Source organism: Sander lucioperca, chromosome 7, assembly GCF_008315115.2.
Source record: "Sander lucioperca isolate FBNREF2018 chromosome 7, SLUC_FBN_1.2, whole genome shotgun sequence".
Lineage (NCBI taxonomy): Eukaryota > Metazoa > Chordata > Actinopteri > Perciformes > Percidae > Sander > Sander lucioperca.
Window position 1 is genome coordinate 6,850,465 of NC_050179.1, and position 27,881 is coordinate 6,878,345.

At 41.0% G+C, this 27,881-nt stretch overlaps 2 protein-coding genes across 2 annotated transcripts; both read left to right on the forward strand.

The window, feature by feature from the left end:
- The first annotated feature begins 6,769 nt into the window (after window positions 1-6,769).
- On the forward strand, window positions 6,770-22,452 carry mov10l1 (Mov10 like RISC complex RNA helicase 1). Its single transcript, XM_031283441.1, has 27 exons — window positions 6,770-6,902; window positions 7,294-7,415; window positions 7,562-7,749; window positions 8,079-8,238; window positions 8,557-8,675; window positions 8,909-9,096; window positions 9,420-9,560; window positions 10,656-10,967; window positions 11,183-11,380; window positions 11,647-11,761; window positions 12,171-12,348; window positions 12,468-12,538; window positions 12,642-12,733; window positions 12,844-12,899; window positions 13,465-13,553; window positions 13,628-13,700; window positions 13,796-13,977; window positions 14,379-14,525; window positions 14,811-14,932; window positions 15,034-15,133; window positions 15,661-15,807; window positions 16,188-16,361; window positions 17,719-17,868; window positions 18,117-18,224; window positions 20,276-20,416; window positions 20,529-20,620; window positions 22,185-22,452. The coding sequence occupies exons 2-27, from the start codon at window positions 7,319-7,321 to the stop codon at window positions 22,210-22,212; spliced, it is 3,468 nt and encodes a 1,155-aa protein (XP_031139301.1). The 5' UTR covers window positions 6,770-6,902; window positions 7,294-7,318; the 3' UTR covers window positions 22,213-22,452.
- A 3,613-nt stretch (window positions 22,453-26,065) lies between these two features.
- Window positions 26,066-27,829, forward strand: szl (sizzled). Its single transcript, XM_031283157.2, has 4 exons — window positions 26,066-26,346; window positions 26,499-26,665; window positions 26,814-26,906; window positions 27,036-27,829. The coding sequence occupies exons 1-4, from the start codon at window positions 26,066-26,068 to the stop codon at window positions 27,344-27,346; spliced, it is 852 nt and encodes a 283-aa protein (XP_031139017.1). The 3' UTR covers window positions 27,347-27,829.
- The last annotated feature ends 52 nt before the right edge of the window (window positions 27,830-27,881 follow it).

Here is a 27,881-nt window from a genome sequence, read left to right on the forward strand (position 1 = left end):
TATCATGTTTCAACCTAACTAACATGTTTTGATGGTGGGAGGAAACCAGAGCACACAGAGAAAATGGGGAGAACATGCAAACTCCACACAGAAAGGTCTTACCCCGACTGGGGATCTAGCCCAGGGTTTAGAAAAAGAAACATTTTACGTATTTCCCATTCTGGTCTCTGTTTCTTTCAGTTCAGATCTGGATCAAGCATGCAGATTTAAAAAAAAGGTAAAATGTTTATCAAAACAACTGAAGGGTTGCGCAACCTTGGTGAAGGTGTGTGCGCTCTGACTGCTCTATATAATATAGGATTTGGCAATTATCATGAGCTCACTAACTGGATTGTTATCAGAATAGTTGCATACTGATCTTCAGAAAAAAAATCAGCTTCCTGTCTAAGGGGCCATCCACACGGAGACGCTTTTTGATGCAAACGCACGTTTTGCATCGTTTGGGCCCGTCGTCCACATGGATCCAGTAAACGCACTGCCTGAAAACGCACTTTTTTGAAACCGGGTCCCAGGGTGAAAAAATTCGAAAACGGCTCTCTTTTGGCTTCGTTTAGATGGCGAATACGTCCGTATCGATGATGTCATCGCTACACCCCTGGACCTCTAGTGCACGGCCACACACGACTTCACTCACTGCGGTGAAGCTAAGCGAGCATATCCCATCTCAATGGTCAAACCAGCTCACTTCATCTAGCTAAATAGTTTGTCTCTGCTCCCTGACACTTCCCTCTGCTCTGCCGGTCCTGGATTCTACACAAGATATAACGTTATGTAGCTAACGTTAAACATCGCTAAAGTAGCTGACCGCTACAGTAGCAACGTAACGTTAGTCTAGCTATTCAGCCCCATTGTACCGAATTTGGTTGCAGTTCCACCAGAGTTCCACTGGGGGTGATCGCGGTCCAGTGCAAAATGAATGGGACTCTATGGAGCTAGACGGCTAAATTTGTCTCTTTCGCCTGATTGTCGGTGAGGAATCTCAGATTTGATTGTAGTTTTTGTAAGTTCAACATGGATTATAGGTCGAAAGTTGAATGAACGAGTACTTATGCCCTTTCGATTTGTTACAGGTTGAGTCGTTGTTGCCCATAACACGCTAGCATTCTGCTAATGAATGCTGATTGGTCAGTGAAGGACTGATTACGATCAGAGGTCCCGCTTGACGACATCCGAAGCAGAACCAGAATGTCAGAGTGAATATTTCGGCATGGTCTTTAAAACATTAGCAAACCTCTTTCTAGCACGTGTGTTGACAGGGAGAGCCTGACCTGTAAACTGTGTTGTTGATGCCTCGAGAGAAAAAAGGAAGTGACTCAGAGCTGGCTGTAAAGCAGTATCTCTGGCCGTATATGTGTGTGACGTCATTGACATTTAAAAAGGCTTTTTAGAACAAAAAAAGCCACTTTAAAAAAATATAACACCCAGCAGTGTGTATTTTCTTAGCCTCCCCTTTCGAATGCAACATTCAAATTACTAGACAAAAAATTATATCCTGAGAAAAGTGGATTTTGAGGGGTATAGCTCCATAGAGTCCCATTCATTCTGCACTGGCCTGTGAGCGCCCCCTATATGGAACTCTGGTGGAACTGCAACCAGTTCAGAAGCCAGAAGTATCGAGAGAGTGGAACTTCTTCCCTTATTAGAAATTCTTTGGTCTAGCTAGTCATGTCAAAGCCCGTCTACGGAAAGCCGTTCCACTCCCTATTAAGCCCCATTGTACCTACTTTGGTTGCAGTTCCACCAGAGTTCCACTGGGGGTGATCACGGTCCAGTGCAAAATGAATGGGACCCTATGGAGCTAGACGGCTAAATTTGTCTCTTTCGCCTGATTGTCGATGAGAAATCTCAGATTTGATTGTAGTTTTTGCAAGTTCAACATGGATTATAGGTCGAAAGTTAAATGAACGAGTACTTATGCCCTTTCGATTTGTTACAGGTTGAGTCGTTGTTGCCCATAACACGCTAGCATTCTGCTAATGAATGCTGATTGGTCAGTGAAGGACAGATTACGATCAGAGGTCCTGCTTGACGGCATCCGAAGCAGAACCAGAATGCCAGAGTGAATAATTCGGCGTGGTCTTTAAAACATTAGCAAACCTCTTTCTAGCACGTGTATTGACAGGGAGAGTCTAACCTGTCAGCTGTGTTGTCGATGCCTCGAGAGAAAAAAGGAAGCGACTCAAAGCTTGCCGTAAAGCAGAATCTCTGGCCGTATATGTGTATGACGTCATTGACATTTTAAAAGGCTTTTTAGAACAAAAAAGCCACTTTAAAAAAATCTAACACCCAGCAGTGTGTATTTTCTTAGCCTCCCCTTTCAAATGCAACATTCAAATTACTAGACAAAAAATTATATCCTGAGAAAAGTGGATTTTGAGGGGTATAGCTTCATAGAGTCCCATTCATTCTGCACTGGCCTGTGAGCGCCCCCTATATGGAACTCTGGTGGAACTGCAACCAGTTCAGAAGCCGGAAGTAACGAGAGAGTGGAACTTCTTCCCATATTAGAAATTCTTTGGTCATGTTATGATGGGAAGTGGAAGTTCTTCTTCTCCGTGTTTTTGGTGAATTTCTGTAGCAGAAACAGCGCCGCCTATAGGCCTGGAATATGAAGTAGCGTGTTGAGTCATTTACAAGTGGATCCGTATGGATGCAACTATTCTTGAAACGAATCCAGGGAAGACGGGTAAAAAAAAGATCGTTTTGGTACGTGTGGACGTGGCCTAAAACAACAGCTGTTGTATTATAGTTATATACAGTTATATAGAAAGTTTGCCTGCAGTTTTGTCAATTCTAACAAAGGAAAACTTAAAGCACTGTGAAACAAAAATATAAATTATGTGAAAAATACACATTATGAAATGCTTTTTAGGTATGTTATGTTATACAGTGCAATGTTGTGCATTCATTCCATTATGATGAATAACAGACACCAAAACACTGGCTCTGTTTGTCATTGTAATGTTCCTGTACTTCCCCTGTGTTTTGTATACATTCATCATTGGGGGCCAAGCAGCGAAGCTGCGAGGCACCATTAGTGATTCTACCTTTTCTTATTATTACATATCTTTCCTCTGCCATGGGAGTCTATGGCAGCCCATAGAACCGTACAGTAAAACGTTGTGAAATTTGGCACATTGATTCGGGACAGTCCCATAATTCATTTCACCAAGTTTTAGGTCTGCACCACAGGCAGTCTAGCGCCACCAATGGGTCAAAGTTGGCGTTGCATCCATGCGATTACATTTGAACCATATGCCTGATTTTGAACATCGAGATATAGTTGGAATCCTTGGATGACGCCGAACTCAACGCATCCTATGATGTCAATATCCACCATGTTGGACCTTCCGCCATATTGGATTTGATCAAAAACACTAAAAAGTTTTCACAGGTCACAAAATTGGTCCGATTTTCACGAAACTTGGCAGAGATGATCTTCTCACCATGCCTCACAAAAGTTATTCCATTGCGTATTGATATTCAAAAGTCTTTGCCCGTCGCAGCCAATTGAAGTTGACGGCGAAGCCGCCAATCAGGAAGTGAACTCATATCTCGGCAAGTCTTTCACGTATCAAAACCAATCTCAATACTTGGACTCATGACCCAATTAGGAGGAGGCTCAAGAAATTTGGAGTCTTTTGACCACTAGTATCAAAACCAAACTTGGTACATGGACTTGGGACCCTATCCTGAGGAAGCATAATAAATTTGGAGTCTTTTGACCACTAGGGGGGCGTAATTTGGCCTCTAGGGGCACTGTAACAAGGTAAATGAGCTGATATCTCAGCCATTCTTTATCCAATTGCCATCAAAGTTGCTGTGAGTGCTTGCTCATGCCATGGCAACGCCATTCCTGCTAGTGTACTGCTTGGCCCCCTCATTGCTGCTTGCAGCTATATTGCCAAATGAATTCCTACGGTATTTGCATCTGGTTTCCATAATGAAAGAGAATGGAGACAGATCAGAAGGGATTATCAAATTATCCCATTTTTTATGTGGGCTGTCATCAACATGTGAACATATTTAGTTTACTAGTTTAGTTTTGTATAGTTTCCAAAATGTCTGTAAACTTTTTTTATGTTGACATGCGTATTCTTAGCAATATGGGCAGGAAGCCAACTCTTCTTTAAATAACTACTGACACCCTGGCCAAACTCTGTCCAACAATCAGATTGAATTGACTGTATAGGTACTTGTTCATGTGCTTGTGTATTTTAGCTGCTGATTACAGATATATAGGGGAAGTCTCTGGCTTATGTCAAACACTTTCTGTATAAGGAGGGAATCTGTTTTCCCAATGGTCTTCAGAATAGCTGGCATACGTTTTGAGGATTCGTGCCATTTGTTGTCATTAAACAGGGCAAGTAGAGTGTCCAGTTATAGCAACACCGACTCGAAGATTAGTATCTGATCTGATTCCTCCCTTGGCCTCATTTGCACTCTGCAGCAAAGATGGTAGTTGTTTTTGTGTACAAAGAGTGCCGCCACTGCCCTCTTGTGGTGAAAGTAGGGTCACATCATTGTCAAGAGGAAGAATAACTTTATTAATCTCTCTTGGGGGAAATTACATTTTTTCACTCTTGTTATTTATCATTACACACGCGCACGTGCACGCGTCACTCCAATCAGTTAGGGGTTCAGTGCCTTGCTCAAGGGCACCTCGGCAATGCCCAGGAGGTTAACTGGCACCTCTCCAGCTACCAGTCCACACTCCATGACATTGATCCAACCTGGACTTGAACTGGCCACCCTCCGCTCCAGTTTTCAAGCCAAGACCCCTATACAGACTGAGCTACTGTTGACAGTACACAACAAAAATTGTCATGACAAAGTCAGACAATATGAAAACATTCAGAGTGACCGAAAATATATGACATGATCCACATAGAGCCTGGTTGTTGATTCACTGTATAAACCGTTCTCATTCAGCAGTCAAACAACAAAGCATGACTGCCCCATGTGCTCATAAAAGCAAGTGTATGATTCTAGGCAGCACCCGTGGAAACGGTTTTAATGGTTCATATAAAAACTTGCAATGTTAATGTGCTATCACTTGCCACAGTCTCCTGAAGGCACACCATTTTAAACCACCTTCATCTTAAAAATGCTTTTTGGGAACAGCTGTAAATAACATGGTGTGCCATATAAACCATATCAGTGTTTTTGCATGTTTTACTTCTTTTTGCAAATCCATTAACTACAAGTCCTACATACCCCTCACTTGACTGCTGAGCATTTTCCAAAGCATAATTTCCTCTTTAAATAAGACTTTGACTTGCATATATTAGATTTGCACAAGACAGACAACAAATCACAATGAACATTTAACATTTGTCAAAGGTATTGTTGCATGACAGGTCGGGCAGTTATAATTGTAAAATAGCAATACACATTTAATAACTTCAGAAGACTGTGTGATACAATTGAACTCTACAGAACAGCTAATGGACCTTGTGAGATAATTATTTAACAAATGTTATGCTGATGGGCATTCAAGTAAGATCTACTATTATTAGTCTATTATTCACATTAATGCAAGTACCATAATGACCGTTAAACATATAGTTTTTTACATTATAATATTAATGATGAAATTGTAAAAATAATTGATACATTTTATTCATTATTCACTCTTGAATGTTATCTTAAAATATTGAGCTGTCAAGCTGCTAATGTAACTTGGCATCAAAATAAATTTGGATATTTATGAATGCTCTGTTTGAAACAATGGAAAGGATGGAATGAAGGATTATGATCAGGGGCGGAGGGTAATGTAGGCTTGGGTAAGAAGGTCGATGAATGATTTATCCATCGATATTCAGAATCCCTTGGGCAATTGTCAAAGACAAAACAACCCAGGAGAGGAGAGGAGGATAATGACAGGGGAACATGTCACACTATGTCATCAGATCAGCAGACTGACTCATCAGTACAGTTTGTTATAAATTCAGTAAAGCACAGACGACACACTGACAGATCGCAGGTGTGAATGTGATGGCATTGAGAACGTGCAGTGGGTGTTGCTGAAAAAGAGTACAGTAAATGTTTTCCTTCCAGATGTGAAATCTTAAAAAAAAAAAAAGTGTTCCACAGAATGCATTAAGTGCCAGAAAACTACTCCATTTGCAAGAGGAGAGAGATGAATGAGACAGTTGGTGCTTAAATGTGTCTACAACGCAGGCTGGATTTGTGATTATTTTCATACTGCACTGCATTCAGTAAATTCTGTGAGTGCAAACAAGTTCACAGTGGATTCTCTATATACAGCATATGGAGTCTCTATTAACCTACAGTGGTGACATAAGCCTATACTATGTAACACTATGGTCATCTCACTGAATAAAATGTCAAACTGCATTAGCCAAAACAAACAACTGTGGAGGGTAACGTTATGGCAAAGGATTAAACAACTTAGAAAGTATTCTATCATACATCTTTGATAGACATTTTAGTGCCTCTCGATTTTTTTAGGTAAATTAATCTTTATTAGGCTACTACTCCTTCTAGTAGCCTAAGCTTTAACTGAAAAGACAACAAAGCAAACAATTCACAAACTTTCCATTTACATTTTAAATTTAAATGAGCTAACATTAGGAACCATAGGGTCATTAAACGGCTTTAGGTAGGGTTTTTGTTGCCTCATCAGTGCGACCCGGTGCGACCTGGCTGGTTTGACAGTGAACAATATCTCTGGTAGGTTGACAATTTTTTTCTTAGCACCTCCCCTCGTCGTAGACATGAATGTAGTAGACTGATTGAGGGTTGACCGCGTTTGGTTTGACCCAGCGCTCCCGCGCACGTACGTACGCGTACCTGTCAAGTGCTTTGCATCCGGGCCGGGCTGAATCCGCCAAAAAACAAAGAAAAAGTGAAGAAGGCTCCCTTCCAACACGTGAACTGTAATGTTAACGTTTGTTTAGCTAATATTTGTGTTGAGAACGGTAATTAAAAAATAACATCACCTATCCTTTGTTCTTATATAATGTCCTCAATTACTTTCATCTAGCTACACGCCGAATCTTGCGCTATAGCTAAAGTAACTTTAAGCTAACATTAGCTTTGAAAAAATAGCATTTTTTTTCTAGCTAACTTGGTGTGAGCTAACGTTAACTACCTAGGGTTAGGTTAGCTGACGAACTTGGTTATTTGGATAAATGACAATCTGTTTTTTTTTAAAGCGGTTCCCGGATGTGTTAGCCAGCAAAGTAACGTTAATGCCAAAAGCAATACACAATGTGACAAATGTTTGCGATGTCTAAAAACCTGCTCTAACGTTATTCCGTTCTCTAGCTACTTCAGCTACCATTTTGCAGATATGCTTACTGCTGTGCGGTGTATGCTATCTAAGCTGATTTCTCCATTGTGGAGGACTGTAGAGGTGGATGGAGAAGGCATTTTCTCCGGTACACCAGGTAAATGTAACATTCCCACAAAGTATAGCTAGATAAAGTTTACTTAATTGTTCTGTATTGTTTGGTGTTTAAAACGCTACAATAGCAACACACCCAACAGCATTGATGCCATGTCGTTTTTGGTCCACATTTGTTTTGCTTGTTAGGCATGGAGGACATTCGCCACCTGCGGGGCAGTGTGGTAACCCAGCTGTGCCTTGACTATGCCATGATAGACGACGCAATCTACTTCACTAGTGGAGAGGTGTTGGGCGGGGTACCTTTGAAAGAAGGAGACGTTGTAAACTGCATAGCAGTACGAGATGGTGCCCAAGGTGGATGGAAAGCTTTAAGGGTGAGAATCATGGCCGGCATGAATATGCAAACAACATACAATTTAAATTTACCTTGTTTCAGTTAAGTTGTGTTTTGGGGTTTGGTGAAATAGGACTTTATATGTCATACATGTGCTCCATATTCATCAACTCAAATATCAGTCTTTTCTTAACGCGTTGCTCCACTAATATGATATAAGAGTTGGCATAGACTGAGAGGTGACTGAAGAAATGTGTGAATTTAAACTATACTTGTTTATTGTTCCCTCGATTTACAGTGAATCTGTCAGGAAATAGGGCCATCATGATGTACATTGTCAGAAATGCACCATATAATCCTGTCATTTAGGTGGAGAAGAATGCAGATGCTTGGGAGGATGGAGGAAAAACCTCAATAGAAGCTGACAGTATGCAGCTGCGGCCTCTCATTGGCACAGTCACATCATTTGAAAAAGATGGTGGCTACATAAACCAGACCACGTACTTCCCAAACTACAGTCTATGGGAAGGTATCGATACTCGCTGTACTTTACTCGCTAATATTGTGAGCGTCTTGACCCCATGATGCTTTGCATAAACATACTCTGTTTTTTACACCCACACTGGTCTTTCAGTCCCAGAACTGTCCAGCATTTTAGACAGAAGTAGACATTTTATAGATTTAACAGCCATCATATGTTTACAGTTGGTGTTTAGTTAGCTCTCAAACTGAGAGTAGGTTAGTCAAACTCACAGCCACACTAACATTTATTAGCACTTAGCTAAAGGCTGATGTCAACTGTCCTGCTTGTTGGCACACTTTGTGTATTTTCTCTCCTTTTTGTCAGGTTATGAGCCAATGAAAGGAGACTGGGTCCAAGCTAAATATTTTATCAATCTTAGTGGATCCCAGTGGACCACCCAGGCTCATTCTGTGGCCCCTTTACGCTACTGCCGCCTAGACAAGGTGATTGCATCATTAAAAGTATTTGGCTATATCCACTCATTAATCAATTTAGTCCTTTTTTTAGTACTTTAGTTGCATTTGTAAAAGGCATTCTACTTAATTATGATAACGTGCTAATGCTTAAAAGCTCATTCATGTCTGTCTAATCCAGTTGAGTAATAACACATCCTTGTTTGGTTATAAATCGAATGACTTATTTCATTCCCCTCCTCTGAATGATCTACTATCTCCAGGTGCGTGTGACCAGCGTGTATGGTAATATTGGAGTGGTTGAGGACAATGTGTTCTTCAGCCTGGACTCTCTGCTGCTGCCTGCCCACTACCAGCCTTTGCCAGGGCACTTGGTCAACCTGGTAATGGTGGAGAGCAGTCAGTCCCTCTACTGTTGGAGGGCCCTGTGCATGGCACCCTGCCTTCAAAGGTATTGGACTTGTATCTTTACAGGACTGCCACAAACTTTTTTTTTTCAAATGGAAGAGGAGAAAGCCTTGTCTTCAAATGTCTTGTTTAGTCTGACCAAAGGTCCAAAATTCAGAGGTATTCAGTTTACTGTGATATATGACAAAGAAGCAAATCATCATTTGCGAACCTGATATTTGTTTTCACTATTTTAGCTTAATAAATGACTGAATCGACTAAAGTTTCTTTATCATCAGAAGTGTAGTGGTATTTTCCATATTTGTAAAAATGTTGGTGATACAGAGTAGTTTGATGGCTTTTTTCCCTTTTTAATTATTGTTGCAGTGGGAATTCGTCTGCTACGTGTCTTCCAGAGACTGAACTCCAGAGCATTTTGGAAAACAAAGGGGGGCTGGATGTAACAGTCTATGGCCAGTTTGAGGATCTGATGATTGGGGAGAAACGAGAGCTGGTGCTCTGGATACAGTGAGTGACCAAAGAAGAAAGAAAATATTCACATTCAGAGTAAAACTAAATTAAAGCACTAGTAACAAACCTCTGTAAAATATACCTATAGTTCTTATGATTAGCATTGGTAATTGTCCAAGAACATTTGGCTCCATGCCGGCGATAGCCATGGCCAGATTTAGTCCCTCCCATTCTTGTGAACACAATATCTCAGGAACGCTTCAGGGGGATTTCTTTAAATTTGGCACAAACATCCACTTGATGCACTTATTAGAATTTGGTGGTCAAAGGTCACTGTGACCTCACAAAACACTCATCAACGACATTTTATATCCAAAAAGTCAAAGGTGATCTTCGCTGTGATATCATCATTTCTTGCCATTATTCAACACCATAACTCAGCATCAGAAGGGGAGACATTTGGTCGGCTACTGAATTGGTGACTCTAATCTTGGGTGCCCACCTTAGAACTGGTGATTGTACAGATCTTCTGTTCTGTCGGGTCTAAGATGTTTGTGAAGCATCCACATTTTAGAATGTGTAGCTTCTTTGCAGCAGCATCCATATTTGAAGCATGGTCTACTGTCATGGCTACAACTTTTTTTGTTCTGTCCTGTTCCTCTGTCAGTTCACCACCGGTTCATTGGTTTTGCTGATATTGAGCTTCAGGTGATTGTTGAAGCTCTTTATCAGTGCTCTGTACTCATCCTCTGTATAAATGGTCTCTAAGTGAAGACAGCATGTTTCTCATTGGAAATTATTCAATGGTATCATATGTCAATATAGTGATAACTCAAAAAATATGATTAATACCTTTTTTTTGTTTTTATTAAAAGAAAATTCAAAGTCTTCAGTAAATGAATGATGTGAGTCTGGACAGACATGGATGTAAACTGCAACTTGACTGGTTGGCAGAGGCATATAACCGCGAGGTGGTGATTCTAGTTTATCTTTGCAAGCTTCATTTAAACTCTTGAGAGAGCGTCTTTTGGTACAAACCTCTCAAATCTGAGAGAAAATGAGATGACTATAGAAAATATGTTACAGGGCAAATGACTTTCCACCTGTAGCCCAATGCACACATTTATAATCTTGATCTTTCTCCCGTCACAGAAATAAAGGTTCGGAGACCCACAGGCTGAAGTGCTGTGACTTTGCTGGCTGGGACTCAGAGGAACAGTTCACCCTGGTTGCTGTCAAAGGCCCACTAAGACACAAAAGACAGCCTTTGCAAGAAAACTGCTCAGAGTCTAAAATCTGCTCGGAGTCTTCAGAAAAGCAAGTCAGTGATGCAAAAGAGGTAGACAAAGAAAATGGTGAGGTGCAGAAGGATATTACCTATTCCCCCGGTGTAAGGAGGGAGGAAAGAGAGATGGACATTTCACCAGGAGAGAGGTTGTCAATTGTAGTAGCCTGCCAAGCAAAGTAAGTTATTTTTAAACACTGATACAGATAACAGAAACAGAAAGAAGAGTAGTGGATCAATAAGATGAACGTAGAATGGAAAGTTTTTGACCATATTTGGGTGTGCTGTTTTGCCATATATAACAAGCTCTTATTTTTTAAGTGTCAAGTGGATCTGTGGAGCTCTTGTTACTATGTTGTCTGTACAACTAAATATCATGTGGGAAACTGCTCAGGAGCCTGGGAAGCTGTGCTGAGCTGCTGTTGCTGCATTTCTCCTCTTTCACCATCGGGAGGCGCCTGGAGGTCACAGTGGGTAGTAAAGAGGAGAACCTGCTGCAGCCCTCTGAGCCCTACAGTCCCAGAGATGCAAGTCTGGTCTCAACAATGCCTACTCAAGTGATCACTGTCTCTGCTCCATTTGACGCACCCAGGTATCCACACAACTGATTCCGCTGCCGCCTGAGGAAGAGCACCAAGCTTGAAATGAATTGCCTACCTATCTAAGCTACTCAGATAATTTGCCACTTACTGTATGTGCTTAGTTATGCTAATATATTAGTTAATATAGTAAATTAGTAATGGGTTGATCGTAATAAATATTTGCACTTTTTGCATGCAGCGAGCTTCCAAAAAAGACAAAGACAAAAATGATTTTTTTTTGTCGCCTCTTGTTTGAGATTGACTTTCGCACCTGCAGGCTTACCAAGCGGCGGCTGCCAACCTTCCTACCTAACTTCCCATTGCCCCAGGCTCTCAGAGACTGTGTGGAGGCACAGAGTGACGTGCTGGTAATTCAGCCCTGCCTAGGAGAGGTGAGCGTGCCCGTGATGAATTTTAGCTAGTCATGTAGAATGAGGTAACGGAAGTTGCAAATTAAGAGTTGGATTATGGCTACCTGCACAATAAATGTGTTGTGTAATTGTGCATTAAAGTACTTTGGGTAATGTAGGCTGAATGTATTTTCGTTATGAATACATGCCTTCTGAATCAGTATCCTAACAAAGGAGTGAACATCTGGGCCTCTTAATTTCACGAGCAGGGCGATGTAAGATATTAAAAGACCATTTATTTTAGAGGACACAGATTGCCATATAATTGACTCAGTGGCTTCTGTTGCGTGTTTTGGTTCCTGTGGTTAGGGAAAGAAAATATACCATATTTTCCTTCAGAGATCAACTGAAATATCACATTATCCTTCTCCTGCTGTGCCTGTTTGCTCAGGAGCTGTCACCATCCAACATGCGTTCGCGTTTCTCAATCCTTCTCTGGCTGGAAGAGCTGAATGCAGAGAGGGAAATGAAAGAATTTTCAATTGAAGGTGCCCTTCTCACGAAAGGGGCTGTCTACCTGCACCTAGAGGTCCTTGGGTTGGCCGACGGCAGACCCAGTCTCAGTATAGGTGAGGAAGCCTTAGGTGTCCTTCTTCATCATTGTTGAATTATTGCAGAGGTTCATGTTGTGATATTTTTTTTTTGTGCAACACAAGAAGGGTTTTGACTAATTAAATTTTCTCTGCAGGTGACAGAATAGTTTTGAAGAAACCCCAGAGTGCAGGTGTGGTAATGGAGTACGTTAGTTATGTCACAGAGGTACGGAGATATTTGATACTCTGAAGCATCTTTTATGTTCTGCATAATCTTCTCTCTTTCTTTAGATTTAATCTAAAAAAAAAAGCTCTGTTTTGACTCACAGATCAATGATGAGACTGTGAGTTTGAGAGTGAATGCAGAGTTTCAGCGCAGCTACCTCGGAGAGCCACTTGATGTTGATTTCTCTTATAACAGGTTAGAAAAGAGAGTATGGTTTTGATTTCATAAACACAATGCACTCATATTTCATCCGGAAATAATGCGTCGTCGTTGTAATACAAGTATTTGGCTGCTTGTATTACCAGATTGACCATGAGGCGGTGTCACAACGCACTTGAACAGACAAAACAGTTTGTGGAGAGTAAGTTAAGGTTTTATTTAAATCGCTTTAAGTCTTTACAGTGTGCTTCCTGGCGTTTTAGACACAATAAAGAGGACAACTGTACATACAATTGCATGCAATATACAGTGTTCTTAGGGAGGTACAATATAAGATGTCTTTAGAAGCAAGTATCAAACTGACATTCATGAGGATGAAAGATGTTCCACTGCAAACACAGAACTAAATAATTTCCCGAGCCGCTTTCACATTGAAAAAGCTTGGCTCCAGAGGGTGCCGTTTGTACCTCACCTCGCCTCTTTTTTGCCTTAGTGAGAGAAATAGAAAACAGAATTGCCCAAGGGATGAATTAAAAATCATATTTTACTTCCCCAGCAGTGTCTGCTTGCTCAGGCACTTAGAATCTTTTTGACAACCAAAAATGACATCATATGTCTGTATTTCTACAGAGTTTAATAGACAATATCATGATTTGAACATTTACAAGTTTAATAAGTCTTGTTATACTTCACACAAGCTTTCATGATGGTTCGTTTTAAAAGTAGTCCAGTAAGATTTAAATTGCTGTCATTTTCACATTGTGCAGTTCTCTTCCCCTCGAGAGTGACCATTCAGACCCCTCAGTGGACAGGAGAGTGGATAGAAGAGCCAGACCAAAATAAAGAGGACAATAAGGTAAAAGAAAGAGGGGAAAAAAAAGACATTAAGTCATTAAGTTTTGATTAAGTGTTATTGTATCTGAACAACAGACTCCAGCCATGGAAAATGGAAAGGTGTCAAGCATTTCCATCGACATGAAGTCAAAGGCCACACAGACTAAAGGTACAGATTTGATTTGGTACAAGCTTTGCCACATATCAGATGACATTGTTCACGTTGATTGAGAGCACCAATGACAAATGTGTAATCACTTCTAGATGGTAGACTGGCATCCAAACCCATCCCCAGCCCAGGGAAATTCTTTAACCCGGACCTGAACCCTCCTCAGAGAGAGGCAGTGAAGAGGATCATGGCAGGGGAGTGTCGTCCCATTCCTTATGTGCTGTTTGGACCTCCAGGCACTGGAAAGACCATCACCCTCATAGAGGTCATACTACAGGTACATACCCACAAACACTAGAATTTAGAGTCACTAAATGTAAGGCTCTTCTGTTTCCTACAACAAAAATTTGACCTATAACACAATGTATTCTTAAACAAATGCATCCAACGAGTTATAGCTTTGATTTATTGAAGTAGTGCCTCAAACCCTGCCCGCATTCATTTTTATTTACGGAATTTTATCCTATGGTGTCCACATTTTCCACCTGTTCACGTTGATGGTCTAATGTTGTAATGTGGACAAGGAAGATTGACAATGTTGTGTTCACACTGGTATTGATGGCAAACTTCTCAACAACTTACAGCTGCAATAGTGAGTGTCAGTATTTTATGCCTGTCAAACTTACCTCCCTTCTGGTTCCCTGCTTGTGTGACTTCATAAAGTATTTCCACCTCCAGGTTTACCACTTTCTGCCCAGTAGTCGGATACTCGTATGCACTCCTTCCAACAGTGCTGCTGACCTCATCTGCATCCGCCTACATGACAGTGGTTTCCTGCATGCTGCAAGTATGGCCCGTGTCAACGCATCTTGTAGGCAGGAAGAGGTACTTAACATAATCAGGGAAAAGGGATTCACTGCAGTTTCTTTGGCAACACACACCTACTTTAAAATGTGTATGATCAAAGGGAAAATATGCATGCTCCTGTGTACAGTAAGGTCTGTACAGATGCCATCTAAATTTGCCACCAGGTTGGGCGGTACAGTTGTCAGTAACCCTTTGAAATAATAGATGAGGTTGTGATCACATGCTCTGTCTGCATCTATTTTAGCACATTGCTTTATTATCTAAAAGTTGAGTGCCATGTTGATGTTAAATTTCTTTTCTTAGTCCATCCCAGAAGTGCTAAGACTGTACTCGAGGGCGGGAGAGGACATCCGTCATGCCTCTTTTCACAGGATTGTGGTCAGCACCTGCTCCAGCGCTGCCATGTTCCATAATATAGGACTACAGTAAGGCCTGGGCTGTAGTTGGGATAGTTGTATACAGCTTTTATCCTCGCTTCTATCTCCTACTTTCTCAGCTCACTTACTGTGGATTTGTTTTTCCTCAGAGTGGGACATTTTACCCATGTGTTTCTGGATGAAGCCGGCCAGGCCACAGAACCAGAGTCCCTGATCCCCATAAGTTTTGTATCAGAGAAAGATGGACAGGTCAGCACAAATGCACACTCACTGACTACATGGACTCAAGGATTAACTGATTTGATTTTGGAGGTCAAATGTCAAGGTCTCATAATTGCGATATCTCAGGAACGCCTGTTTTGCAAAAGCACTTTTCTGGCTATTATTCAACCTCATAACTCAGGAACAGGGGAGACAATTGGTCCGATACCGAATTGGTGACACTAATCTTGGGTGCCCACCATGAAGCTGAGGTGATTGTATAGATATTTTGTGCTGCCGAGTTGAAGATGTGTGTGAATCATCCATGTTTTCCAAACTTTTTTTTTTAAATTTAAATTTTTTTTAGTTTTTATTATTATATTGCTTCAAAGTCTTCACTACATATATTATACAAGTGGACAGATATGGATGTAAACTACAACTTGACTGGTTGGCGGAGTCAGACAACAGCAAGGCGGTAATTCTAGTAAATCAGTTCTTTAAAACATGTTTACTTATTAAAAACATGTCTAAGCTTTTTTGATTAATAATGACTTTTTCTCTCACCTGCTTAGATAGTGTTGGCCGGAGACCCCTGTCAGTTGGGTCCAATAGTGAAGTCCAAGCTGGCTGCTGCCTTTGGCCTGGGGGTGTCTTTGTTGGAGAGGCTGATGGCCAACCAACTGTACTCCAGACATGACTGGGGATACAACCCTAATCTGGTAGGTGCACTACGCACACAAAGTTTTAAGGTGGTGTTTGGTAGCAAGTATCACATTGACATTAATGAAGATAATAAAAATGTTTCACATGCTACGCAAAGGCTATGCTACATGGCAACTGATGACGTGTAGCTAGCATATTACCTATCTATTTGTGTGTGTGTGTGTGTGTGTGTGTGTATGTATGTATATATGTGTGTGTGTATAGATATAGATAGATAGATAGATAGATAGATAGATAGATAGATAGATAGATAGATAGATAGATAGATAGATAGATAGAGATATCTATCTATCTATCTATATCTCTAGATAGATAGATATCTATCTCTAGATATAAAAATAATAAAGCTGGTTTTGGCTGGCTTTCATTACTACAGGTGACTAAGCTGATCTACAACTACCGTTCTCATGAGGCCTTACTCACGCTGCCCTCCAAGCTCTTCTACAAAAGCGAATTGTGTTTTAAAGCACCACGGGCCATAGTAGACTCTCTCTGCCAGTGGAAAACCCTGCCCAAAAAAGGCTTCCCTCTCCTCTTCCATGGAGTAAGGGTAAGTGGTCTTTAAACTGATGAAGAATTGTTAAGAGTATATGCATCTACATTGAGTTACCAGTAGGGCTGGAACGGTATGGATTTTTCTTACCGCGGTTGAAAAGCAAGAAATTTCCGCGGTATACCGCAACCCCCTTACGAGAGTAGCGTAAGTTAGAGCGAGAATGGCAGGGTGCCTTACGTGAGTGACGTCAGTGCCCGTGTGGTCGCGCAAGGAGAGCGAGTAGTAACGGAGAGTAGCGTATGAGTGCCGCTGTGAAGAAAAGAGAGGAAAAAGAGATAGGAAAAGTTGATGTAAAGTGAGTTAAAAGTGAACAATAAAACAACAAGCTAGAGCTTCTCAAGACACGGTAGCTTTATCTATTGTCAATAGCTAGGATATTGCCGGTAAAGTGAATGCTGTTACCCCCGAAAAAACATCGGCTTAAACCTTACAACATATGTTGCAGCCTTAGACTGTATAAAAAGATTGCAGCACAGTGTTTCCATTTCAGCTCAATGTGAGAGTCTTTACTGAGTTTTGCTGTCATTTAGGGCCACAATGGTTTCTCTCATCTCCGTTGATCCATTCCACAGACAGTTCAGAAAGCTCTTTTTTGTCAATAAAGTAAAATAAATAAAGTTTGCCGAGTGCAGCTCGTCTAGCAGTTGAGCAGAGAGGGTGACTCGGCAGTTCGCTAACTCTCTAATATAACCAATATAAGCTGCTCTGTTTCAGGCTACGAAACGTGCATGCAGGCTGAAATTCAACTATGCCGTTTTATTGGGATAAAGCTATAAACAGAAGGAAACTCCGTTAGCTGCTAGGCTAATGTGCAATGGTAAACACTGCAGCTGTAACGTTAATGTGTCTACCTCAGCTGAGAACGGAGAAACGTCTTTGCCTTTCCTACCGTAATACACAGTGGGAAAGGCAAAGACTTTTCTCCAATACAAGACGTTACACAGGTACTCTCGCATATAGGCCTAATAGTCAACACGAATGGAATGTTATTTTGTGTCATGGAACATTGCGCTCCCCAACTCGCGAGAACTCGGATTTGCTCCATCTTTTGATGATATGAATCCATGTAAGACACAATGTCATCAGACACAATCCATGTCATTAGAATCAATGAATCCATGTCAGTAGACACAATGTGCACACATGTGCAGGCCAATGTTTTTTTTGCGGTGATGACGGTGACGAGCTCAGACCCGCGGTAGGCGTCACGTGACCGCGGTAATGCAGTAACTGTCCCAGCCCTAGTTACCAGTTTATTGGGTACATCTAAAAATCTAGTCTTTGTTTGGTTATTCAAGTAACTGGGATATTCAGCTCCCACATTTATTCCAGGGATTTTGCTCTTCCCTAGGGCACGGAAATGAGGGAAGGTAACAACCCATCATGGTTTAACCCAGTGGAGGCTGTACAGGCCATGCTTTACTGCTGCCAGCTGGCCAAGAAGCTCTACAACCCTGTGGATGCCTCTGACATTGGCATCATTGCCCCCTACAGGAAACAAGTAAGACTGCACCGTTCATCTGTGAAATGTGTATTGTGCTTTTTGAGGTCAGGTTTCAAATCAAAGCTTTAAAGCACTTTAGTTGCATGAGTGAGATCTCTTTTCTTTTTCCTTCTTAGTAGAGTGGGAGAAAAGCTATTTCAATGTCATTTCACATTGAACTCCAAGGTAGCTTAAATGGCTTCACATTTTTTAAGTTGCTTTGCATATGCTAACCCAGTAGTGCCCTTGTTTTCTTATTACTCAAGTGTGAGAAGATTCGAGTGCTGCTGGGTAAGGTAGGCCTGTCTGACATCAAAGTGGGCTCTGTGGAGGAGTTCCAAGGACAAGAGTTCCTGGTCATCATCATGTCTACGGTAGGAAAAAACAGAATTTGGGTAATAGAAGTTACAAATGTCAGAATATTTTCTGGCTCAGTCCAGACATATGCCAATTGTGGAGAAGAAAACGTATGTGTGTGACAATGGTGGGACATCTGGGTTGTGCCTACACAGAAAGATGTTGTGATCTAAGGACTATGTTCAGCACTTACTGACCAGTTTTTAAAATAGTTTTTTTCAGCACCACCATGTGGTCAGTTAGTGTAGTTTTTGTTGGGTGAGATGAATCTACCTCTGCCAAATTTGGTCGATATAGGTGTTGCAGTTTCTGAGATCCTGATGTATTTGCTGCCGAGTGAAGATTTCTTTTGTACTAAATATCAGTCAAAAGTAGCATTAAAAAGAAAATCTGTATCCGTCATTTGCCTTAATCACAGCTTGCAATATATAATCTAATGATTCAACAAGTGTTTGTAGAGTTTGAGAAATGAAATTACTTTAGCTGTCTTTGCAGAGTTTCTTGTGATGTTTAGGTATGTTGATTTGTCAGTATGCCCTTTTTACTCTTCAAATATTGAGAAATATGTCAAATTGGGTCTGGGTCTGGTGACTGGAGGTGAAGACAGACAGGCCAGCGTGAAGATGTTCACATACATTAACATTTCATCCAAGAATTTTTGTTTTTCTTCAGTTCAAAATAATCTATTCATGAGAAATGAATATAAACGTTGGCTTGCTAAAAACAAAACCTTGGAAAAAGCAGCACATTTTGCACCACACCAAAAACAAGTTTACCATTTGCCACTGAGAGAAGTCTACAAAAATCTTTTTTTAAACCTTACCAGCCATTTTCTCTTTAGTTTGCAACTAGAGTATAGAGTAGGTAGTGATTAGGATGCTTTGGTTACTTACAATGTATCAATCAGTAAGACTGGGCAATGCACTGATGTGAAGTATACCGACAACGGTGGCATTTTTACAATAATGTGTTGGGTTTTCGTTAACTGAAAAGCAGATGACGCCATCCATTTTAAATTATTAAAGAGTCTGTAGAACACGAGCAGTCACAACCCGTGGTGGAAGAAGTATTCGGATCCTTTAGTTAAGTAAAAGTACTAATACCACACTGTAAAAATACTCTGTTACAGGTGAAAGTCCTTTTACCTTTTTTAAATTTTACTTAAACCTACATTGTGTAATGTTTTGAGTTGATTCTTAGCAAAAAAAACCTTTGTTCTTTCACAAATATGTGCTCATTCATGTGTAATTACTTCCACCAACCAATCAAAGTATTCTCGTAAGCGTAGAATCTGCCATTTAGAATACATACGAGCGAGTCGCTCGAATGACGGCCGGCATGTTGCGCCTCCATCTTTAAAATACATTAGCCAAAGAGGGACATACCTCAGCCTTTCGCCCTTTTACACTCAGTGGCACTGTGACGAATGCCAGGGGGAGATTACTCGCCAGGGAAGTGAAAAAGAGAATTAAAACGACAACACGACAGGCAAAGCAACAAGACCAAAGTTAATATTGGAGTGGCTAGAACAGCTGCGTGTAAACGATGAGAGCTAAGAGCTAATTTCGGGTTTGGCCACTGTAGCAGTTAAAACGCGATCGAAATGGGAGGGTCTAGAAAGTAATATTCAGTTGGTTGTCATATACAATAAGTAAAAGTACGTAAGTATCATCAGGAAAATTTACTCAGAGTATTAAAAGTACTCGATGCAGAAAAATCCTCACATTTTATAAACTGGAAACGATCCAAACAGTTCTGTCAATCAACTAAGCATTTTGTGTGCAAAAAAAAATCCTTTGTATGTAAAGTAACTAGTAACAGAAGCTGTCAGATTGTCAGATGTACTGTAGTAAAAAGTACAATATTTCTCTCTGAATTGTAGTGGAGTAAAAGTACAAAGTGGCATGAAAAGAAAGGACTCGAGTAAAGCAAAGTACCTCAAATTTGTACTTAAGTACAATAATTGAGTAAATTTACTTAGTTACATTCCACCACTGATCACAACCTTCCCATAGTTTATTCCATATTTTGGCAGTTACTCAGTTCACTTCATTGTCTTATAATATAGGTGCGCTCTAATGAATCGGTACAGAGTGACGATTTGCAGAAAGCACTCGGCTTTCTGGCCAACCCCAAGCGCTTCAACGTGGCCATCACTCGTCCCAAAGCCTTGCTCTTAATTGTTGGAAACCCCCACATTCTCATCAGGGTGAGTGACAAAACACTATTTGACCCTAGTTTTTTGGAATGTGTTTTTATTGATACCATGGTGTTATACTTCCAGCCTTTTAAGTACTTTAAATGTCTTAATATCTTTCCAGGATCCATGCTTCAGGGCTCTACTGCAGTACTGTTTCATCAACGGGGCATATCTGGGCTGTGACCCCCCTCCCTCTCTCAGAGACTCTCAGATGTATGTAAACTTATCAGCCATCATATAGCCTGTATTCTTAATTAGGGATGGGTCTCGTTAGGATTTTATCAAAACTACTATTCTTATCGATACTCCTAATCAGTTCAGTTCTTTATCAATACTCTTATGTAACCGAAATCAGACTCGTCTATCTGTATAGCGGCGTGCCAAACCCCGTTAACGTTAGAGTAAACGGGAAACATCACTGGCTATCGCCGCCACAGAAAAGTTTGAAACGCTATAAAGGTAAAAAAAAAAAATGAAACACTAGCACCGAACTGCCCATGAGTTTGTGTAGCAAAAGGTGACTGTGTCCTGCAACAACAAAGCAAAGTCGCTTCAACTCTCGCTTCATCTCTTTTTTTTTTTTCTCTCTCTTTCTCTACTTTCTTCGGTCGGAAATGTTGACCCCCCCAGTAGTCGCTGTTAACTACTGAAGCAAGTATTCGGTACAGCTCTTATTAGCTGAGCTAGTGCGTTGTGCTTGTGTAAAACGTACTGTTTGTCTCATTCACCGCTTGATTTAGAGACTGTGGACAGAGCAGATCGATTACGTGACTGGAACGTTATGTATATTTTTTTACTTAAGCGAGGCTGTAAAGTTACGAATATACTAATTTAGCGAACTTTAGCTATCAAAGGTAACGGCGCCGTTTACTCGTGGAGCGCTTGTCTGCCTGTCTATTCACATGAGGAACACCCGCTGTACTGGGCCCGAGTCAGTGTGTGACAAGTATCGAGAGAGAGACGGGGAGAAAAGGTTTGCGACGCTGCCATTAATTGCTCGATGTCCTTATTTTCCGCTAAAAAAAAAATCCCACTCTTAAAAATACTTGGTTCCACTATAAAGTCTACTTTTATGATGCCTATAATGTTCAGTTATTTAGACCCTGTCATAGAGGTGTACAATGAATGTGTTTTAGCATTGAGGTCATAGTGATGATGTCGTACTGGACTGCATTATACAGATGTGTTTGTAACATTTTGCCCCCCTCATGTATGGACATTTGGAAGGACAAAAAAGTTGAAATACCTATCAATGTAGTCCAGTATAACACCACCTTTTAACTGACTTACATAATAAACATATAACTTAATTTAACATTTCTGTCAATGTCACCAAAACCTGAACATTACAGACTTTTAAAAGTAGAATTACAGGCAACGTTGAATTGCAATAGATTGTACAGGTGTCCCTAATGAAGTGGTCACACTGAGTATATGATTGTCATTATAATGAAATATTGCTGGAATATCAGGTAAAAGCATGCCTCTGCGTTGCTGCCACACCAGTGTTTTGCAGCCAGCTCCTGTTAGACATGTAATCCAATTGACAACTTGACATCTCAATAAATTAAACAGATAACACTACTGATACGACTTTATCTGCTATAGGTTGGTGTGAATTTTTCGGAAAGTAGAAGAAATTTCCCACGCAAGAATTTATTTAGCATATTTTATTATCGAACTGTTAGTACACATAAGGGGCATTGCTACTGTTAACGGTCCTGTTTTAATCCATTTGTGGCCAATAATGAACCCACCTCTTTTGATTCTCCCACAGAGTTGCAGAAGAGCAAAGGACTGCATAAGAGGACGATGTAATCATGGATATGTCAGCTTCGTCAACTTGACTGTCTTATCGTGTTCCAAGAGTTTGTTTCCCCCCTTCATATATCCTTGGCTTTTTTCTCTTTTGACTGTTTGCAAAGTGAGCTGTAGCTGTCTTGATCAGTGTTAACGGAATTGGTAATTTCTTGTTTCTGTGAAAGCCAAATGCAGTTCCATTTGGGGGGTGGAAATAAAGATGATGCTTGTGTACTGCATAATTAGTTCTGTATCTTGTGATTATTAACTCGATATGCTTGACTGTGCATAAAATATTTCAATTACACTATCACAGATTATGGGTAAATTATGAATTGCGTCATAGCAGTTATGCTGTGTTCATCTGCCAAGACTGCACAATGCTACTGAAAGAATTTGAATGGCCTTGGCCTGATTTTTAACCGCAGCAGCAATCTCCCAGTGCTTCAGTATCAGCTCTGTGTTGAGAATGGAAAATTAGTCACCATTTTATTATATATATTTTTTTTTTGGGGGGGTAGCAGCATACTGAGTTAATCCACAGATGTCTAGTTTCTGGGGCCAAGTTGGCTGCTCTTCTCGGTGTGGCAGCGTCTGCCCACAAGGAATAGAGACTGGATGTGACAATTGAGTGCTACTGACAGTCTGCACGGGGACTGTCAGTCCTACTGGAGCCCAGCAGGATGGAGAAGAGGTGGGGGGGGTACAGGGGGAAGAGAAAAGAGGCAAATGGGGGCGTTCAATCTCTTAAGTTAATGAGTCTCTTATGTGCAAGGAGGAGACAGCTTTTATCTGAGTTCACTGTGTTGCAGGGCAGGCCAGCTCAGACACCCGGGCCCCCCCCTCCTTTCCTTCCCAAACATGACTCTTGTCTTTGATGTATGTCTCAGGTGTTTGTTCTGATGTCCCACTCTGCCAATGGAGACTACTTTAGAGGGAAAATACCCCAACTAGAATATATGGTATGCTACTCAAATGATTTTATATGATAGCTTCATCATCTACAAACCTCTTTCTTAGCTGGATATTGGCGCAGGAAGACTTCAGTTGACAGGGTTTTCTTGTGACATGTTTGAAGTCTGTTGACACCACGGTTGTGACTGACTTTCAAATTAGTTTTGTTTTAATGTAGAATCCCTACCTGTGGACCTAATATCCCCACATCCCGGATCAATGACCATTGTGTGCTGTTGTGATAGAGAGAGCTTTTTATTTACCATCAATGGAGCAGACCAAGATTTCTCTCTAAATGATGGCACCACATGTATGGTCTTGTGTCTCTACTTTCACCTTAAGAGGAAAATGTTTCACAAAACAACTGAGCTGTAATGGTAAATGATAGTCTTGTTTACATGGTGCGAAACAGTCACAGTAGCCTATTGTAATGTGACACAGAAAGCTATTTTGCTAAATATAAATATATTTGAGCAGGATGTCTTGCACTAGCAAAGGCAATTCCTAAATCTAGTGACTATATTTACTTTGCACCTGTAGAGAGAAGCATTGACAAGTTATGTTTTGGTTCAGTGTATAGCAAGATAATTATGAAAGCTCATAGCCATGCTTAGGATGCTAATTCACATTAAAACGGAGGTGTATATGATGGCAATAAAATATTTTTAGGGTGGATTTCCACTTAAGTACTGGTCCTAGTGTAACTTCTGGTAGTGCTGAATCAGAAGAGCTTAATTGCCAAGTACAAAAACTATGAAGAGTAATATTTGTTTTGTATGGTGAAATACAATGTGATTTTAAATGTTGAATTGGTCAGATAGTTAGCCCAACCTGCTTCATATAGAATTGGAGCAGGATGTCGTGCACTAGCAAAGAAGCCAATGCCTAGATCCAGTGAATATGTTGACTTTGAACCTGTAGCAAGATAATATTTTAGAGGTGAGATATGTTTGACAGACAGGTGCCCAACCATTCAGCTCATACTTTTATTACCTTCTCATTAACTCAGGCAGGGGGAGGCAACACATTACCAAGACAGACACAGTGTCTACAGGGCAGCCATTAGGCCCAACAACAGACCCCTGCTGGGCTCCTGGCAGGGGGAGCTTGTTAAATGCGTGGACCTATTGTTCTCCTAAATTGGTCTGTGACTCTAATTGCCCAGTTAGTCCTCTCTTACGGGCTATACTCGTCTACCCGAACTGGAACCAGCCTCTACTCATCAGATCAGGCTGTAAAAGTTGGCTTGGCTGGGGCCGATGGAGGGCTCTTGCTGGCTGCAGACAGGGCTGGTATACAGGCACAGAAATGAGACTTGGGCTATCTAGAATGGGGTTTGCTTTGGCATGTCTGACTACACAATGACCATGGCAGGCTGGGTGGGATAGAGACCTCTGATTCATGAGGGAAAGTCCTCCAGGGGCCCAGAGGCATCAGCCCCAGATATACATCTAAATCTGGAGACAGACGACATCCAAACAAATACTATGATTATGTAATGTAGTTCTATTGTTAAATTGTGGCTCGAATACACGAGACAGAGAGAACGAGACAAATTAGCATTTCTGTCTGTGCCCCTGGTCTGCATCTAAGGATGACATCTCTGATGTCCTGAATGGGATATTGGCATATTATGACAGCAAATGTTGCATGTTGCTCTGGTTAATTAGTACCATTCAAATGAAAGTTATTGATATCTTGTCTGAAAGAAATGCATGTATATGGCCTTATAGAAACATTTTCAATACTATATCACAGATTTTCTGTTTTTATTTCTTATTTCTTATTGCTGTCCATTCCTGTCTGTCTGTCTGTTATTTGTTGTATGTTAAAGTGTATTTTTATGTGCTGACTTCTTGGCCAGGGGTCACTTGTAAAAGAGATTTTAATCTCAGTGTGATTTTTTTCCCTGGTAAAATAAAGGTTAAATAAAAAAATTGTGTTGAGTTCCATGTACAGTGGCTGATGATGCAATCATTTCATTGCTACTGATGCTTCAAACCAATAAGCCAAAGAGGTGGGCTAATAGTATTTTGCATGTGGTTCTGAGTTTGTGTTACTGGGAGATCAAAGCCAGGTGAGCCAAAAGAGACGCTGCGTTGCTAATGAGAACTGGAGGCTCTGCCGATGAAACCCTCCAATTAGGAAGCAGGGACACATGAAAGAGACTGGCAATATGAAGGAGACTGCCTGTCTGTCTACAAAAAAACTCACCTTTATTTCCAAAGGAATTTTCAGTGATGCATTTTGTGACCCTGAGCAAAGACTATTTATGGGATTTGGTTGTTTTTACATAGCCAATGCAACAAAGTGGCATCATTTTATATTGTGCTCAAAGCAAATATAATATAGGGAGTGGACAAAATAACACATTGACTTTTAAGGTAACTGAGTCACTATTGCAAACACTGCGAAAATTGCCTGCCAAGTAGCAGCACTTTAGTCTGCCGCATATTGTATGTTTTTAACACCAAGAGTTAGAATTTAAGTTACCTTCAATGAGGTGTTCACATAATTCTTTTTCTACCTCCTGGACCTATAAAAACAAACAGAGCAGATTCTGTGACTAGGCTTTAGTCAATGAAAGCTGGGTTGTGATTGCCCATTGTCCCCCCTCCCTTCTCCCCCTCACACACACCCTCCATCTGCTTATTACCCACCCTCTGTCTGCAGTCGTCACAAAAAAAGCTGTTGTCTCCAAACACATCGTCTCTGCGTCTTTGATAGGTAGTTGATAACAGACTTACAGACTGATGGGGCTGGCTGATCTTTCTGCGAATATAAAAAAAGCAGCAGCAGCTACAAAGCCATTCAAGGACAGAAGACACTTCTGACAACAAGCAACCTCAGTAAAAGCTCATCTATCTACCCTGTGGACTCACTGGATTTTGTCAAACCTTCAGTATGGCTGTGTTCTTTACCATGGCTCTCCTGGCTATGGCATGTCCTTTAATGGCATTTGACATGGGTCAGTCCACTCGTTGCGTCGCTATCCCCAACCAGATGAAAGTCTGCAAGGATGTTGGATACTCTGAGATGCGGCTGCCTAACTTCTTGGGTCACAGCAACCTGGAAGGTGAGGTGGTGCCACGTTCAGAGGACTGGAGGCCCATGCTGCAGACAGGCTGCCACCCTCAAGCCCAGGCCTTCCTCTGCTCCCTCATTGCCCCCGTCTGTCTTGACACGTAAGGAGATTTTACATTTCTTGTTATTTTTACTGTTTTCTGTGAAATATACTAAACAAAATACAAATGTGTATAACATTGAGTTTTTGTTTTCATCATTATTGCAGTCATTTTGCATTCATTGTGTAACATCTTGTCATTCCTTCTTTTAGTTTTATTCAGCCATGCCGTAGTCTGTGTGTGGCAGTGAGGGACAGCTGTGCTCCGGTGCTCGCCTGCCAGGGTCACCCATGGCCCGAGGAACTTGATTGTGACCGCTTTCCGACTGAGGAAGACATGTGCCTTACTCCTCACGCAAAATTTGCCCACATTGCAAAAGGTATGCATGGCCCACAGACTTTGTTTTACTTTACTGCTTTGTCATCCCATTGGCAGAATGGACTACCAAGTGCTTCTCTTTTAGATTTCCTATAATTACTGTACATGCCCTACAGTTTTGTTAAATTATGTTTAATTTGTTATTACAGATTTACCCAAACCTGCCTGCCAAAACTGTCCGTCTGTGGATGTAGCTCCTGCCATGAAAACAGTCCTGGATGCTTTTTGCCAGCATGACTTTGGTACGTTTCAGAATTATTTCAATACACTGTTGCTTGTTGATGTGTATCCAGTATGGGCATGTTTTTTTTTCCACAATTGTGTGTCATTTTCCGAACCAGATGATTCATTGTTTTTTCTCTTCTTCACAGCTGTGACTGCCAAACTTCACCGTCGTCGCCTACCCATGGGAGAGCCAGAGTTTGATGTGGAGGGCCGTGTTGAGTTTATTCGTCAGGGACCTCTCCTTCCTTATGACACCCAACACCTACTCCAGCAGTGGCTCCTCATCAACCTTCAGTGTGCCAATACGCTTTTGCGCCCCGGACGGTCACAGCTTTATGTGCTGACTGGTTCCGTGCAGCCTGATGGCACCCTTGCTCTTACCAGTCTCTTCCCTTGGCACAAAAAAGACATAAACATTGCAGTGGCCACTCGCAAGTGGAAGCACTACAGATGTTGAATGGATTGATACTTAGATGTAAAAACTGGGGCTCTGAATCTGTGTTTGAAGTGTAGACTCACATATGAATTTTTATTTTTTTATTTTATTGATTTACTTTACTTTTACCAGGAGTATTCCCATTGATATTCTGAATCTCTTTCACGAGGGACTCCTGGTCAAGACAGCAGTATGAGAAAATTCACATAAAACAAATAAGCAACAGACTTATATTATTCCACACCTAAAACACATATGATTTAAGACCAAGTCAAGGAGGAATTATGAGATCCAGTGAGAATTTGTGAAGTAAGCTGAAGGGATATAAGAACAGAGCTGGACATCAACACCGTTGCCTCCCTCAGCAGGTCACTTTCTCATCACTGCTCTGACAGCACACAGTAATAGAATGCACTCAAACCTGTACATAGTATTAATTAATGTAAATTGATTGTAGATTCTATTTTCTATAAGGATATTGGTGTATTTATGACATCTTTTTTATGTGTATGTTATGTGGAAAAAGATGACAATAAAATGTTTGTTCTGCAAAACT